Source organism: Castanea sativa, chromosome 2 (assembly GCF_040712315.1).
Source record: "Castanea sativa cultivar Marrone di Chiusa Pesio chromosome 2, ASM4071231v1".
Classification (NCBI taxonomy): Eukaryota; Viridiplantae; Streptophyta; class Magnoliopsida; order Fagales; family Fagaceae; genus Castanea; species Castanea sativa.
In genome coordinates this window covers 49,559,890-49,577,262 of record NC_134014.1, presented here as the reverse complement: position 1 = coordinate 49,577,262, position 17,373 = coordinate 49,559,890, and the positions used below count along the sequence as shown (strand labels likewise).

The following is a 17,373-nucleotide window of genomic DNA, read 5'->3' as shown; positions in this document are numbered from 1 at the left end:
TTCTAAATTATAATATATACAAATTATTAACTTTTATCTAAAAAAATAGAAAAATCTTTGAACGCGTGCATGCTTAGAGGCTTGTGTTTTTTTTTATATATATATATATATATATATATATATATATATATATATATATATATATATATATTGATGATGCAAAGAAGATCAGTAGGCTGGATGCTTCGGACGTCAATGAACTACTGGTTCTCTCTACGGCCAGAAAAAGAAAGAAAAGCGAATCAAAGGCGACCGGGGTTGCCGGCCAAAAATCCTCCGATGGCAAAGTTAGTTTTTCCCTCTATGTTATCTGAGTTCCAACTTTTTTGGAGTAAAAACTGAACATACCTTGGGTTTGTCTGAAACAGCCTTTATATAGTGTTCTCATAGGCGGTTACCAAAATTGAAACTTCTCCTAGCTTCAATGAGAAATAGAAATCAATCGTAACTTGCATAACCGTTTGGAAGTTATGCTCTTGTTTCACAACGGATACCTGGCGGTTATGCGTGAGATAAAGGATTATCATATCTCATTTGGAGATTTTCCTAAGTGTGATACCCTCGTCCTTGAGTTCCTTAGTTGGGCGTGCTTTGTTTCATGCGCGGGGGCTGTTTCGCCTAACAGGTGAATTTCTTCAAGACGAGGATGTCGACACTCTGGACGAGTGCATCACTCTGATGGTGCTTACCTCGTCTTTAGCTCTTCTTCCCTGGACGAGGCACTCATAGGTAAGTTTCTGAGGGTGTTTACGGTGGTAGGTGGGCTATGGACGACCTGTATGGACGACTTGGAGATGGGCTAAATCATTCCCCTATCATATATATTTACATTATATATGTTATAAAAAAGCTAAAAACTAGATTATTTAAAAAAAAATAAAACTTTAGATTTTTTTTAAAAAAAGAAAAAGTTGAATCTAAAAGCAAAAAAAAAAAAAAAAAAGGCAAATCCTAAACACACACGTAATTAAATAATAAAAACTAAAAAAATAAAAAATAAAAACAGAGGCTGGTATTTGTAACGTTCTAGAACCAGAGTGCGTTGGATTTTGCTCCCAGTCCACTTTTCCAATTCTCACTAAACTCTCTCCTTATCAAGTCGTCGACTGCTCCATGAAGTCGAATAAATGCCACTATTTTCCTTATAATAAAAAAAAAGTGAGCGAACCCATATTCAAAGCCGAAAAGAAAAAGAAAATCCAAAAGGCAAAGCAAAAGCTAAAACTAAAAGCAAGCACGGACTAGGAGAGAGGACTACAAATACACTCACCTTCTCTTCTACGCAATACTCGTCACCTCTCTCTCTCTCTCTCTCTCTCTCTCTCTCTCTCTCACTAAAAAAAAAAATACACACTGACTCGGACTCAGACTCAGTCTCTCAGACTCGCCGTGGTTATGCAATGAAGAAAACCTATCCTCCCTTTCACGCCTCACGGCAACAGCATCACCCACCGCCTCACTCCCCGCGTGGACCTCACGCTCCTCTCTCCAATTCCCGCCCAATTCACTACCCTCACCGTCCCCGGGGGCCCGGTTTTCCGGCGAACCATCGTCTCGATCGTCCTCCTGGCCCCACCGCCCCTCCCGTCCGCGCCAAATTCGGTGTCAACCTCCTTGCCGACCGCCGTGGCCCTCCTCGATGTTCCGATGTCGACTCCATTATCTCCCAATGCAAGCTCTCACCGGACTCTCGCACGCCGTTGCAATCCGGAGGAGGAGGAGTCCGGTTGTTTTTCTTTGAAAAGGCCGACGCCATTCAGGCCGTGGTCAATCTCTGGGACTCGCGATTCGAAGGCGTTCACGGCTACGTGCCTTGCCTCGCACGCAACCATCAGGAAGCCAATTCCGCCGCCGGAGAGCTCGAGGACCGGCTCCGAGCCTTATTCGCCGATCGCGTGAATCGGCTGATGGAAGGCGAGGAAGTGAAGAAGTGGCGGAAGAAGTTGCAGAGTACGGTGGATGAGATCAACGACGTGTCGTATTTGCTGAGTAGGCCGAACAACCTTGGCGTTTGCCAACGGCTCTGTGATAGGAAGAAGGGGCTGAGTGCGGAGAGAGAGTTGATTGGGAAACGTTTGGGAGAGTTCAAGTCTGCAATGAATTGTATTCAGGATCATTTGGAAGGAAACAAGGACGAAGAGGAGGGTGTGCAAGTGTTGAAGTTGGGTGCTTCTTTCGATTGGAACCGGATTTATTGCTTGATTTCGAGGGAGCGTCGGCGACTAGAGGATGGTTTGCCTATCTATGCTTACAGGAGGGACATTCTTCAGCAAATTCATCTCCAACAGGTACTTTTTCTTGCCCTCTATATAAGATTTTGTTTTTGTTTTTTGTATTTTGAGGTACTAATTAGCCATTTGTGAAGAATACACGCGAATGATCATGGTTTTTGGTTTATTTATTTATTTATTTGTTATAGTTTGATCAAGTTCAAACTTTTGAAGTGTTTCGCGGGATATTAGTGGGAGGGAGAGTAAATTGATGATGGTGATGATGATGATGATATATTAAAAATTAGGACTTTTTTGATTGGTAAGTTACACACATGCGTATGGGTGGGTCTTGAATTTACGATCTCTTCTACTACACCTTGTTCTTAGAAGGGGAGGAACTGCCATTTGAGCTAGAGCTCATTGGGATATTCAAAATTAGAACTTTGAGGGATATTGGTGAGAAAGAGAATTGGATGATAAAATTTTTGTTTATATGCATGTATGGGGTAAAAGGAATTGTAGAGCACAGTGTGACGTAAACTTTCCATTACTTGGAAGTCTAACAAAGTGTAATGAAAATTTGTCGAAAAAGCTCTGTTGGAAGGCCATGGAAAAATTGGTTAAAAGAAGAAAAGGGTGAAGAAGGAATTTACCATTTAAATGTCTTCCTTGCTCATAACATGGATTGATGATCATCACTTTCTAGACATAAATCAATTTCTAGTTGCTCATCACTTTTTGGAAGTAAAAAGAAAAACAAATTACATAAGTAGTCAAGTCAACCTCAAAAAAAAAAAAAAAGCCAAGTCAACCTCGAGAGGAGTTGGGGAACTTAGATGTGTGCTTCTATCAAACCCAATGCTAGTTCATGCCAATTTTTGATTGTTAATTTCTATTCGAAATGTTTTTATTCCGATTTAATGGGAAGTAGTATCGGGTGTATGAGGGCAACTCTGAGAGGTGTTCACTGATTGTGGATGTGTGTTGCTTGCAATGGTTCCATTTATAAGGTTCCCACCATGAAAATAACATGGACAGGGAGAAGTAAAACTGCAATTCTGAATCGTTCAATTGAGAACAGATTGCAATTCATGACATTCATGCACTTGTACATTTAACTTATCAAAAAATATTCATGCACTTGTACAGTTCTACAACTATGTTCTTATCTAATCTGCTGTAATTAAAAGTAGATGATGATGCTTGCAACTAACATGGAGTACATACCTGAAGTTAATGATTTGCTTCATCAGTGTCTACTTTCTCATGGGCATTGCATGATTGGGAGCAAGAATCTTTGGATAATTTTTTTTAGGCAAACTATATGTGGCGTGAGTCAATTGAAGGGAATGAATAAGACGAGTGAACAATGTATACAAATTTGAATTTTGAATTATTTTTTATTATTGGGCTTTACAACTAGTATCAGTGGAGGGTTTTCCATAGTGAGCCATTTGGAAGGCAAAGGTTCTGATGAAGGAAGCTCTTTTCACTTGGACAGAGGCTGATGGTAAAATTGTAAGGGTGGATAACCTAAGAAAGCACAAGAAATCATTAGTGATTGTTATTGCATGTGGAAAGCAATTAAAGAGATACTTTGCTGTTGTACAGGAGCTCAGGACATTAGCTTCTGCTTTTTGTGGGTTTTTTGGGTAATGCCTAATTCAGTGAGGTAATATCTGGTGTGTTGGAAAGGCTTTAAAAAACATCAAAAATTTGATTTGTGGAATGCTATTCCTTTATTTTTGATGCACTACATTTGAAGAGATAGAATTGCAAGGAATTTTGATGGAATTGAAGTGTCATTGGTTAAACTGAGATTATTATTTCTGAGTTTTCTTTTCAATTGGATGAGATAGGGGGGTTTTACTTCTTACTCTTTGTTGGATTTCTTAGATTTTTTTTAGGCCTATCTATTGTACACTTTTCATGTACTAAGGTTCTGCCCTTTTTTTTCATTTTTTAAAAGAGTATAATATTATTACTTACCCCCCTCCCCCCTCAAAAATATTTATATTTCACTTTTTTTTTTTACAATTTTAATTTTCATGTTTTTAACTCAAAAACAGCTTGAACCATCTTTAGATGTCTGACTTATATATATATATATATATATATATATATATATATATATATATTTATCTGCTTTTGGCCTTCTTATGATTGCCTCCATTTCTGCAGATAATGGTTTTGATAGGAGAGACTGGTTCAGGAAAGAGTACGCAGTTGGTTCAATTTCTTGTGGATTCAGGAGTTGCTGCTAAAGAGTCTGTTGTATGTACTCAGCCCCGCAAGATAGCTGCCCTCTCATTGGCGGATAGGGTCAAAGAAGAAAGTAGTGGGTGTTCTGGAAATAAATCAATAGGCTGCTATTCCGCATTTTCATCTTCTCAGAAATTTGATTACGAGGCAATATATATGACAGACCACTGCTTACTGCAGCATTACATGAATGATAATAATTTATCTGGGATATCGTGTATCATAATTGATGAGGCCCATGAGAGGAGCTTGAACACTGATCTCCTTCTGGCATTGATCAAGAGTTTATTGTATCATAGGGATGATTTGCGGGTTATTATAATGTCAGCTACTGCTGATGCAAACCAGCTCTCAGAGTATTTTTTTAAGTGTGGAATTTTTAATGTGGTGGGAAGAAACTTTCCAGTTGATGTTAGATATGTCCCTTGTGTAACTGAAGGAACTTCTGGCTCTGATTTTGTTGTTTCATATGTGTCTGAGGTTGTGAAGAAGGCAACTGAGGTTGCCAAAACCGAGGAAGAGGGTACAATTCTTGCCTTTTTGACTTCCCAGATGGAAGTAGAATGGGCCTGTGAAAAGTTCGTTGCTCCCTCTGCGGTTGCATTACCTTTACATGGGAAGCTTTCTTATGAAGAGCAATTTCGTGTTTTCCAAAACTACCTGGGAAAAAGAAAAGTTATATTTGCGACCAATGTTGCGGAGACATCACTAACAATTCCTGGGGTCAAGTATGTAATTGATTCTGGTATGGTTAAAGGTAGTAAATTTGAGCCTGGCAGTGGCATGAATGTACTCAAGGTTTGCAGGATCAGCCAGAGTTCCGCTGATCAACGAGCTGGGCGTGCTGGGAGAACAGAACCTGGAAGGTGTTATAGACTTTACTCAGAATCTGATTACGAATCTATGCCTCGTAATCATGAACCTGAGATTCGTAGAGTTCATCTTGGAGTAGCAGTTCTTAGGATCCTTGCTTTAGGCATCAAGAATGTACAGGAATTTGATTTTGTTGATGCACCTAGTGCTAAAGCTATTGAAATGGCCATTAGAAATCTTGTTCAATTAGGAGCTGTGGCATGGAATAGCGGTGTTCTTCAATTAACTCTCGAAGGCCAGCATTTGGTTAAATTGGGTGTTGAGCCTCGGCTTGGTAAACTAATCCTTGGCTGCATACATCATCAACTACCACGAGAGGGTGTTGTTCTTGCTGCTGTAATGGCAAATGCCAGTAGCATATTTTGTAGAGTTGGTAATGACGAAGACAAACAAAAATCTGATTGCCTTAAGGTTCAGTTTTGTCATCACAATGGTGACCTCTTTACTCTTCTTTCTGTTTACAAGGAATGGGAGGCTACGTCTCATGAGGAGAGAAACAAGTGGTGTTGGGGAAACAGCATCAATGCCAAATCCATGCGGAGATGCCAAGACATGGTCAAGGAATTAGAGGCTTGCCTCCAAAATGAACTTCAATTTATCATTCCAACTCTTTGGAAATGGGATCCTCGTAAGTCTACTGAGAGTGATAACCTTATGAAAAAGGTAATACTCTCTTCCCTTGCAGAAAATGTAGCTGTGTACTCTGGATATGATCGACTTGGATATGAAGTGGCACTAACTGGAGATCATGTTCAGCTGCATCCCTCAAGTTCGTTGCTAATATTCAGTCAGAAGCCTAGTTGGGTGGTTTTCGGGGAAATCTTATCCATTTCTAACCAATATCTGGTATGTGTTACTGGTGTTGACCTAGAATCTTTGTCTGCCCTTGACCCTCCCCCCCTGTTTGATGTATCTAAGATGGAAAGACGTAGGTTGCAGGTGAGGGTGTTGACTGGTTTTGGTAGCACTCTCCTTAAAAGATTTTGTGGGAAGTCCAATAATAATCTGCTGGGTCTGATATCACGTATACGAACAGACTGCATGAATGAACATATTGGCATTGAAGTCAATGTTGACCTGAATGAGATTCGGTTATATGCCACTTCACAAGACATGGAAAAGGTTGTTAGTTTGGTAAATGGTGTGCTGGAGTATGAACGGAAGTGGTTGCTTAATGAATGCATGGAGAAATGCTTGTATTATGGAACTGGTGTCTCACCATCTATAGCACTTTTTGGGGCTGGTGCTGAGATCAAACATTTGGAGCTTGATAAGAGATCTTTGACTGTTGATGTGTACCATTCAAATTTGGATGCCATTAATGATAAGGAGCTCATAATGTATTTTGAGAAGTTTGGTAGTATCTGTGCCATCCACAAGTTTACAGGCAATGGACAGGACAGTAATGAGAAAGAGAAGTGGGGCAGGATAACTTTTCTTACTCCTGATGCCTCTATGAAAGCTGCTGAACAATGTGAAGATAAATTCAACGGCTACTTAAGGGTTGTTCCCTCACAGCCAACATTGGGAGGGGATCATAAAATGTTTTCATTTCCTGCTGTTAGAGCTAAAGTTTATTGGCCACGCAGGATGAGTAAAGGGTTTGCCATTGTTAAATGTGCAGAAAATGAAGTTCGATTTATGCTTAATGATTTCTCTGACCTGGCAATAGGAGGAAAGTATGTTCGTTGTGAAGCTGGCAACAGGTCTCCGGATAGTGTTATGATATGTAGAATCGATAAAGATCTTTCTGAAGCTGAAGTTTTAGAAGTATTGAGGTCTGCTACGAGTAGGAGAATACTGGATTTTTTCTTGGTGAGAGGAGTTGCTGTAGAAAATCCACCATGCAGTACTTGTGAAGAAGCACTCGCAAAAGAAATCTCTTCCTTTATGCCTAAAAGGAACCCCCACACCAACTGCTGCCGAGTTCAGGTCTTTGAACCTGAACCAAAGGATGCTTTCATGAAAGCTACGATCACTTTTGATGGAAGATTACATTTGGAGGCAGCAAAAGCTTTAGAGCAACTGGAAGGGAAAGTGTTGCCTGGTTGTCTTTCCTGGCAGAAGATAAAGTGCCAACAGTTATTTCATAGCTCCTTGTCATGCCCAGCGCCTGTCTATTGTGTGATACAGAAGCAACTAGAGTCTTTACTTGCAAGCTTCAGGCATTTAAAGGGTAATTCTATTCATATTCCTGTTTTCTTATATGGATGTTTCTGTTACTTTTGTCTTTCTTAAATTTCGTTTTTCCTTTCTGGTTTTTTGCTAGTCTTGGGGTTGTCTTCTGTTTGTGCTTGTTTCTCATTTTAATGTCTGGTTTGATTCTATTTGGTTTTTTTTTTTTTTTCTCTGACCAAATTTTGTGATTATTTTCCTTATTAAATTTAACCACCTGTTCATTTATGTTAGAACCTGTTGTGATGTAGGTTCTTTTTACTAGCTAGTTCATATATATCATTATTAGCATGGTCAAGTCAAACATTTATGAAGCAAGATGCACTTTGTTTGAATCCTTTCTTTTGGATTTGGTATCTCATGATAAGGTTTTAGAAAAAAGGGGGGGGGGGGTGTTTGCATCTCACTCTCAGAGGAAGGATGCAGATTACATGATGGCATAACAATTCTTGAAAAACCATGAGAATGAATGAATTAACATTTTTAGGTATATTATATATAAATATATCTTTTAGAAATATAAGACTTGCCAACTTTTTTTTAAAGACCTGGCTCCCCAAGAAAAAATAATTGGACCCCCCCCCCCCAGCCTGCGGCTAGTCTTTCTCCCCTTTCCAATTTTACACTTATTCATTTTTTAGCTTTGACTTTTATCATTGGCTTCCTTTGGAAGCTTTATCATCTTTTCCCAAACCTTCTACAACTCTTACTTTCCTTTTCAAGTTCCAACAACTCAAAAGTCTTTTTTGGAAGGCTTTACCCAAAACCCAGTCGCCAGTCCCCTTCTCCTTTGGCTACCCGGTGCTTTATTTCACATCTCACTTGTAGATTATTGTCAGCATCAGCATGGGCCACTGCCATCTTGGTGCTCTATTTCAAGTCTCACTTGTAGATTATTGGCAGCATCAGCATAGGCCACTGCCATCTTGGTTCGAACCATTATTTCTTTCTTCTTCTCCATCAAATATCTCCTTCGACTCTTGTTTCAACTTAAAAAATTTTGGCTTCAAATCCAGACAAATTAGTGACTCCAGATTGCATTTGATATGGGCATCTTTGGCTTCTTTGGATCCCCCATCCCTAAGCATAATGTTCTTATTTGAAGATGCAAGATTCTTATTCAGTTCTTCCCTTTTTCATTTCTACTTGTTTATCTTATGGTTTATGATTTCTTTCTTTAATTTATTTATGTCTTCTTGGAAATGTAGTATAGTTTTGTTAAATACTTTTATTTACTTTCTATAAATAATAAATGTTACTTGGTTGTTCAAAGGAATAAGAGAAATTTGGGGGAAAGAAAAATTAAATGACCTTAATAATATGCTTAATTGGTCATTTATCTTTGTTAGTGTTTTGAGTCCTAATAAGAATTACACTGATTAAAATTTCTAATAAAAAAAATCGTGTTATTATAGGTAAAAGTTAATTTGTGAGTCATATTATTTTCTTAAAGGTTAGAAAAATATGGGCAAGCCAAAAATTATTGAATTATGATTAACTTTGGAATAAAAATGTAAGACTTATATATGTGTGTGGTACTTTGATTTTTTCTTGAATTGTGAATCAATATGATAGTTTAGCTCCCTCCCCCCACCTCCCCCCCCTCCCCTGAAAACAAAAAATCCTGGTTACACCCTTAAGCAATCCCATCGCACCTCGCCAGCCCCCATCTCGATACTTCGCTGCTGATCTTGCCTCTCTTGTCCATGCCCGTGTTTGGCTGTTTACCTTTCTAGAACCCTCTGTATCGACTATCATCCATGGGACTACTTTTAGTCTTTTGTTTTTTTAATTGTTTTAGCCTATGGACTGTTGGTTAAAGTTATTAGGTTAGGTCCAGTTATTATTTATTATTATTGTTAGAAACTATTATTTATTTGTAAAAAGAAAACTATTATTTATTAATAAGAGAATTGTTAAAATGTTAATTACCCAAATTATTGAATTATATTGTTTTATTTATTTTTTAATTGAATTATTTATGGATATCTTGGTGCTTCTTTGCTATCTTATCATTTATTTTAAATTAGTTAATGGTTGTTTAAAAAAAAAAAACCTAAAATAAACTTAAAAGCCGTGTTGCCGTGTCTTGTGTCGTATTATGTTTCCTGTCATGTTGGTGTTTGTGCTACATAGGTATGTAGCCTTACCCTCAAAGTTTTGTTTGGCGAAGCTGATATCTTGACCTATGAAGCACGGGTGCGTTTTCGGATTCAGGTGTGGGTGTGGGTGCAGGACTCGGTAATTTTTGAAAAAGTAGGGTGCGGGTGCGGTGGGGTGCTGCGATTAAAAAATTATTAAAAATATTTTTATTTATATTTTCTATATATTGCCGAGTATAAATTATAAAATTTTGTTTTGAAAATACAACTTCACAAAATATATGCAAGACTGTGTGTAACTAATTATATACAACAATAATTAATCTATATTAAAATCTCAATTGTTTTATAGGACACAACTTCACACTTGTGTTTCATTCGTACACTGAACTAAATAAATAAAGCCATAGTGCGTCTATAGTTCTTACCCATACACCTAATCAATGAATGCTGAGTAGGCCCCACTCTCCTCAAAAAGTCCTTCCCATAACTCATAACAAAACGCACACCCACTCCACATCGGACATCACTCTCCTCTCCTCTATTCTTTCCGAAACAAAAAAGAAAAATCTTCCACTCTTTTTTGTTTCTCTCTCTCTATGATCAACCCATGGAATCTAACGGTTATTTCAAAAAAAAAAAAAAAAAAAACCCATGGAAAACTACTCCTTCAGGACCTTCACTTCATACACTGACTCCGGCGAATTCTCACCGCGTTTTGCACCTTTTTTCATACTTTTTTTTTTTTGAATTTCGGCTTGAATCGGCCAGTTGTATCGTTGGTTGCCACCGATACGGACCGATTTGGCGTGGATCGACCAGATTCCGCGCTTGTCGGCCCTAGTTTGCGCTGCGTCGGCGCGAGTCGTGAAACGAAAAAAAAAAGAAGCTGGATGCGGCACGGACTCGCAGGCAGCGGCGTCCCTCACATGTCGCCACGTCGGACGCGGGTGCGGCGGGCGTTTTGTTGCGTCCATGCATCCTAGATCTTGACTTGAACCCGCAAATTGTTGTTTTTGGTGGAAGGCATTTGAGCCCCCAATTTAAAAGTTAATTGAAAAATATATTGGTTCTTTTAAATTAGAATTTGAAATTAGTATTATTCATTTCAAAAGGGAACAGTATAATAAATGCTACATAAGCCTGTACATATATTTTGATATATTCATGTGGACATTAACTGATTAACATCCACCTAATAAAGTTAGAAAATCTCTATAAAAAGTCAGGTTCCATTGCTTTTTTCTGGCTTTTTTCATATTTTAAAAAATGTCATGTTATTTATAAATTTTTTTTAAAAAAAATGTTATGTTTAGATCAGTGTTGTTAAAAGTAAGCTTAGGCATGCTTAAAGCTCAAAGCCCCAAGGTCTAAATGCTTCACTTGGCCGAAGCAAAGCTCGTTTAATGAAGTGCGCCTGAGGCACACTAATCTAATGCATTTTGAAGGAGCAAAAAGCATGCCAGGGCACCTTTTTTTTTTTTTTTTTTTTAATAATTTGTTTGCTAAAAATATATGAATCTCTAAAATTAACGGTTCAATCTTGAAACAAATGAGATGGACATCTATGTATTATATGAACACTGTTCTTAAGGTGCTTTATTATACAATTTTATTTATTTATTTATTTATTTTACATCTCAAAAGGCATGAACAAGGATAATTTTCTATTCTTTCACTTTTCAGTCTTTGCCTTTTGATATATTTTAATTTAACCTTATTCTTAATTTTGATCATAGCTATCACATCTATATATTTTTATAAAGCACTAGATAATTCTATAAAATTGTTATATTTAAACTTTCTATATCTGGATTATTATCATATGTTCCATTCATAATTGTTTCAAATTTACTGCATAAACTTTTTAAGAAATTGAATTTACTTATGTAAAATTTGAACTCACAAACGTTGTACAATTGTACCATCCATTTTAGCTAATAGGAAAATATATGTGTGTGTATATAGTATATATTGATGAGTAGCTAATAGGCAAAATATATTGCTAATTTGTTTTTATTAACTTTTTTATTATTATATGTTATATATCTTTGTATTAGAGGTTATTATATATTATATTTGAAAAGTGTGAGCTTTACTGCAATCAAATGTGTGCTTGCGCTTTGAGCCTAGCCTCCAAGAGGCTTGTGCACTTGACTCTTTTACCAAAATCGGTCCCTACATGACAATAAGGAACATGCACAGTTGCATCTCCTATTTTGATGGCTATGTGAGAAGTGACACAATGTTACGGGTCAGCCATTGAGTTCAAACCCAATATTGGTTTTGCAAAGAGTGGGGGTGGGGGAAAATAATCCCATAGGAGTGAGACTAGTAGTGAATGGAACTCAGAGGAGGTAGCTACCTACCGTTGACAATGAAGTTGTAGGAATTAGTGGATCACATCCTTTCTACTCTTTGTGAGTAAAGTCTGAAGCTTGGAGGGAGAGCCAATGGGCTTTGAGCAACACTGCTGAGCTTTGAGCAGCACCCATTTGACTTTATGAGTGGCCTGAGTGCAGATCAAGAGTACCCAAAAAACACTTATCCTAAACATGCTGTCAAAGACCTAAAGGAGTATAGATTTAAGGCACCGAGGCCTTTTTCCTTTTCATTTTTTTTGGCTATTGTGTCTGGACTCTGTCAGAATTCAAATTTTAATTTTAACGGACACTCCATGTACATGCCACAGACACCATGATTTTTGCTGTGTCCGTGCTTCCTAGGTTTGCATTCATATCAAATTGGTCACATTAAAAAAAAAAAACTTGATATATTTTCTTTTTGTAACTATCGAGTTATTAAAAAAATGGTTTAATAATACGTAATCATGTTAGGATCATGTATGGACTGCATAGGACAATGTTTGTTTAGCAAAGTAATCTGTAGAAGTTTATAGTAATTACAACTTCTTGCAATAGTTTATTTTATATAAATTTTCATTCATTTTATTAGCACATTTCAAAAATATATTACCAAAAAATAAAAAGAGTTTGAGTAGAAGAAACAAACTTTTTTTTTGAATGAAAAAAATTATGGTTGAGCGACAGCTGAATGCAACAATAGATAATGGTTTGTAGGAGGCGTTCCTAGTAGAGTGAGATCGAAAATTGGCTTATCAACAATTGCAAATTGAGAATGTGAGACAAAGAGGTGATGATAAATTGTGATGCTGGTGAGGAAGATTGATCCTCACTAGACTCAGAGAAGGAGAAAGATTGAGAATTGTAAAGTGAAGAAATTGAGAAAGAAAGATTTTTTGTGATGGGTAAATAGTGGGGAGGGCGAGGTGGGTTTCAAACCATAGACATGGGGCACCACAAAAGATGTCATTATTGCTAGGCTATCATTTGAACCCGAGAAATAAATATTTAATAGTGAAGAACTATGAAACAAACAAAACTAAAAATGGTTGAAGAAAATGGGTTTTTCCCTCCCTAAAAGAAGAGTCAACCTGCTCAACCTTTGGGCCAACCTGACTTGACCCGCCATTTTAGCTGATTTTGACCCTTTTTCATGGGTCAGAAAACCCTTATCCATACCCCTTTTTGTCCTTTGAGTTCAGGTGTGTTAATTGGTTGGGTCCAGTTAATCAGCATTGGTTATAGATTTTCAAACCTGATGGGATGGGATCAGGTGACAAGTTGATTCGAACTTGATCCATGAACACCCAATATTCACACATGATATTGTACTTAATTGGACAAAGGTTCGCTGTGCATCCAAAGTTGTTAATAGGAACAATTGCAATTATTCATCATTATTGTGTTGACGTAGACACAATTAAGCATTGTGTGCAAGATGAATGCCTTGCCTGCTGTTATGTATTGGTACTGTTGATGCTCTGGGTATTGGAAAATTATCTTATGAACGTTTTCATGCGGCCTATCTCTCACGGCATGTGGGTCTCACATGTTGTGAGAGCATGGTCTCATGAGATAGCCTCTCCTGGTTATATACTAGGATGCATGGACGTGGTGCCAGAGGAGCTACACCCGCGTCCGACGGGGTGACGTGCGAGGGACGCCGCTGCTCGCACGTCGGTGCCGCGTTCTGCCATGTGTTATTATTATTTTTTTGTTTCCACGATTCGCGCCAATAGGGCTCAGACTCGGCCCGACTCGCGCTGAATCGGGCTGATTCGCGCCGACTCGGGCTGTATCGGCCGTATCGGGCGATACCAGCGAAACCGCCGAAATGGCCGATTCAGGCCGAAATTCAAAAAAAAAAGAAAAAAAAAAGTGCAAAACGCACCGTTTGAACTTATAATAACAAACCCTCCTGGAACTCTCTCACGCATTCTCACTTCATCAAACACCAAACCTTAGCTCTCTCTCACGTCGCGTCACTCGTCTCTCTGTGCTCTTTGCGGTGTGCTCGCTGCGGTCTCTCTCACACCGCATTCTCACTTCATCAGTCATCACACTTTAGTTTTCTTTGCCTTCACTCTCTGCCTCTCTGTCTTTGCTCTCCGTCTCCCCTGTGAGACACAGCCACTCGGCATTCTCAACTCAGCTTAGCTTAGCTCTCTCTCACGCATTCTTAGTTTCTCACTTCATTCAAACGTTGGCTCTCTCTCACGCATTCTCAACTTAGGTATTGATATAAAGCTTTCAATCTTAGTTTGATTTGTGATTTGTGAATCTGTGAATGTGATTTGTGATTTTGTGAATCTTAGTTTCTTTTCAATCTTAGTTTTATTTAGTTAATAGTTATTATTTTAGTCATTATCTACTATTGCTCTTAAATTTGGTATGTATTTATACAATGGGAAAAGTATGCTTAGCAATACATTAAAAATATAAATAAAAATATTTTTAATTGCCGAGTCTTGCCGCACCCGCACCCACCTTTTTCAAAAATTGCCGAGTCCCGCACCTGCACCCGAGTCTTGAAACGCACCCGTGCTTCATAGGACTTATATATCTGCTAAGCTTGAGTTGGTCTCTTGAGGTACCATCTCCATCTCACTCTTTTAGTATTGGGCTAATTGCCTGGACTTTATGTATAAACCTGTCCAGTGTTTGTCTTAATGCTAAACCAAATTGGAAGGACTATTTGTTTTCTTGAAGAGTATGGGTGCCACAGGAAATTCTTAAACACACACACACACACACATATGTATATGAACACCTTCGTTCTTTATCTCAATGTTGAGGAGCAAGATGGAAGTGCTATTTTTTCTTGTGTTATTTTTAGTGAGATTCTGTAAATTTTAAATGGCTTTTATTGTTTAACCTGAATGACTAGGTGAAATGGATTAGGGAGGGGTTCATTTGCCTTTTCCTTATGTGGTTGTGATACCTTTCTCGGCCTTTTTGGCTAAAGATCAAGTGCAGTATCTGTTATGTGATTGTGTATAATGATTCCAAATTTTGTTAAGTAGGACATCCCTACTTGGGTAATGCCACTTTTGGGGAATTCCTTTCGGAACTTTTAATTGGCTTTTGTTGTTCAACCTGAATTACTTGGTGAAATGAATAAAGGAGTATATATCTTATTTTTCCTCATGTGGTTGTGATACCTTTCTCGACCTTTTGGCTAAGATCAAGTGCAGTATCTGTTACTTATGTGATTGTGTATCATGATTACAAATTTTGATAATTAGGATATTCCTACTTGGGTAATGATACTTTTTGGGAATTCTTTTCGGAACTTTTAATTGGCTTTCATCTTTCAATTGGAATGACTAGGTGAAATGAATAAAGGAGAAGTTTATATTTTATTTTTCCTTGTGTGGTTGTGATACCTTTCTTGGCCTTTTGGCTTAAGATCGAGTGCAATATCTGTTCCTTGTGTGATTGTGTTACGATTCAAATTTTGATAATTAGGACATTCCTACGTGGGTAATAATGCTTTTTGGGAATTCCCCATGCAATACTGCAGCAGCTTGAATGTTTTCATTGTTGTTGTTTAAGATCCAGTTTTTAGGATGTGATGAGCCTGTTGCAGAATAATTATGTAGGTTCATTAAAAAAAATCATGTAGATTCAGGATACCTGTTCCACAATTACTGTGCTAACAGTTGTGAGTTGTCTCTTTTGCAGGTGCAGAGTGCACTCTAGATAGGACTTATAATGGTTCCTATCGAGTGAAGATATCTGCAAATGCTACAAAAATTGTGGCAGATCTGAGAAGACCTGTGGAAGAGCTTATGAGAGGGAAGACCATGGTCCATGACAGCCTCACCCCAACTGTACTACAGCATCTGTTCTCCAGAGATGGAATCAATTTGAAGTTGTCAGTTCAACGAGAGACAGGAACCTTCATTCTCTTTGACAGGCATAGCCTTAATGTTAGGGTGTATGGTTATCCGGAAAAGGTTGCGTTGGCAGAGAAGAAATTGATTGAATCCCTTTTGACCCTGCATGAAAGCAAGCAACTTGAGATCCATCTTCGAGGTGGAGTTTTGCCTCCCGACCTAATGAAGGAAATGGTGTGTAAGTTTGGACCAGACCTCCATGGTCTCAAAGAGAAGGTACCTGGGGCTGAGTTTTCTCTCAATACTCGACGGCATATCATCTCAATTCATGGCAACAAAGAATTAAAGCCAAAAGTAGATGAGATCATTCAAGAGATTGCACAGATGAGAGTTGGTTCAACTGAAAGTTTTGACAATAAAACTGCTTGTGCCATTTGCTTGTGTGAGGTTGACGATGGTTACCAGCTTGAAGGCTGTGGGCATTTGTTCTGTCAGTTGTGTCTGGTAGAGCAGTGCGAGTCTGCAATCAAGAACCATGATAGTTTCCCAATATGCTGTGCGTATGAGGGCTGCAGGGCTCCTCTTTTGCTTACTGATTTGAGGTCTCTCTTGACAAGTGAGAAGTTGGAAGAACTCTTCAGGGCATCTGTGGGTGGATTTGTGGCATTGAGTGGGGGCATGTACAGGTTTTGCCCATCTCCAGACTGCCCTTCAGTTTACCGAGTGGCAGATCCTGGTAGCAGTGGCGAGCCATTTTTCTGTGGGGCTTGTTATGTAGAGACTTGTACCAGGTGTCACTTAGAGTATCATCCGTATCTGTCATGTGAGATGTACCGGGAGTTCAAGGAAGATCCGGATTCTTCCTTGAAGGTGTGGTGCAAGGACAAAGAAAATGTGAAGACCTGTCCTTCATGTGGTTTTACAATCGAGAAGCTTGAAGGATGCAACCACATTGAGTGTAGGTGTGGGAAGCACGTATGCTGGGCCTGTTTGGAGTTCTTTGGAACCGGTGATGATTGCTACTCCCACTTGAGGAGCGTGCATGGGTTCATGTGAAGTTAAACTATTGTGTTCATATTAGTATTACCTTATATCTATAGGCTTAAGTTATCAATGTATATAGCCCAAATGTATATATTAGTTGTATACGCGCATGTATTGCAGATAAAGGTTGCTGCCCAGACTTGCTTATGTACATGTGTTGAGCGGATGCCTTCATCTCTCGGCAGTAGTCTTCCTCTTTACTGCCGATGCCTATGTACATGCGTTTAAAAATGGCTGCCTTTGTTTTTCTCTCTTGCCAATCTTTTCTTTTTTATTCAGCACTTCCCAAATCCTACTCCTGCGGGCTGAGTTACAAGCGGTTTCAAAATTTATTTATTTATTTTTTATAATTCTGCTGTGGGAATTTGAACCTGAATGTCTCATTTAGAAACACCGGAAGTTGTTAAACAATTGAGTTTCCTCTTGGTTGGTTCCGATTCTTATCAAAGGTGGGAAGTAATCTAAATTAAGAGTCGGTAGTGGCCGCAAGACAGAAAATTAC

At 38.4% G+C, this 17,373-nt stretch overlaps 1 protein-coding gene and 1 pseudogene across 1 annotated transcript; both read left to right on the top strand.

Moving 5' to 3' along the window:
- The first annotated feature begins 1,319 nt into the window (after positions 1-1,319).
- LOC142624218 (ATP-dependent RNA helicase DEAH12, chloroplastic-like) lies at positions 1,320-17,131 on the top strand. Its single transcript, XM_075797757.1, has 3 exons — positions 1,320-2,288; positions 4,395-7,524; positions 15,673-17,131. Exons 1-3 carry the CDS (start codon positions 1,401-1,403, stop codon positions 16,881-16,883), a joined length of 5,229 nt encoding a protein of 1,742 aa, XP_075653872.1. The 5' UTR covers positions 1,320-1,400; the 3' UTR covers positions 16,884-17,131.
- LOC142626581 (U2 spliceosomal RNA) lies at positions 15,146-15,329 on the top strand (annotated as a pseudogene).
- Positions 17,132-17,373: the final 242 nt, after the last annotated feature.

Excerpts from the sequence above, each read along its gene's own strand:
- LOC142624218 (XM_075797757.1), top strand. The coding sequence starts at position 1,401 with ATGAAGAAAACCTATCCTCCCTTTCACGCCTCACGGCAACAGCATCAC. Across the intron at positions 2,289-4,394 it reads AGCAAATTCATCTCCAACAG|ATAATGGTTTTGATAGGAGA; the intron begins GTACTTTTTCTT and ends CCATTTCTGCAG. Across the intron at positions 7,525-15,672 it reads AAGCTTCAGGCATTTAAAGG|GTGCAGAGTGCACTCTAGAT; the intron begins GTAATTCTATTC and ends TCTCTTTTGCAG.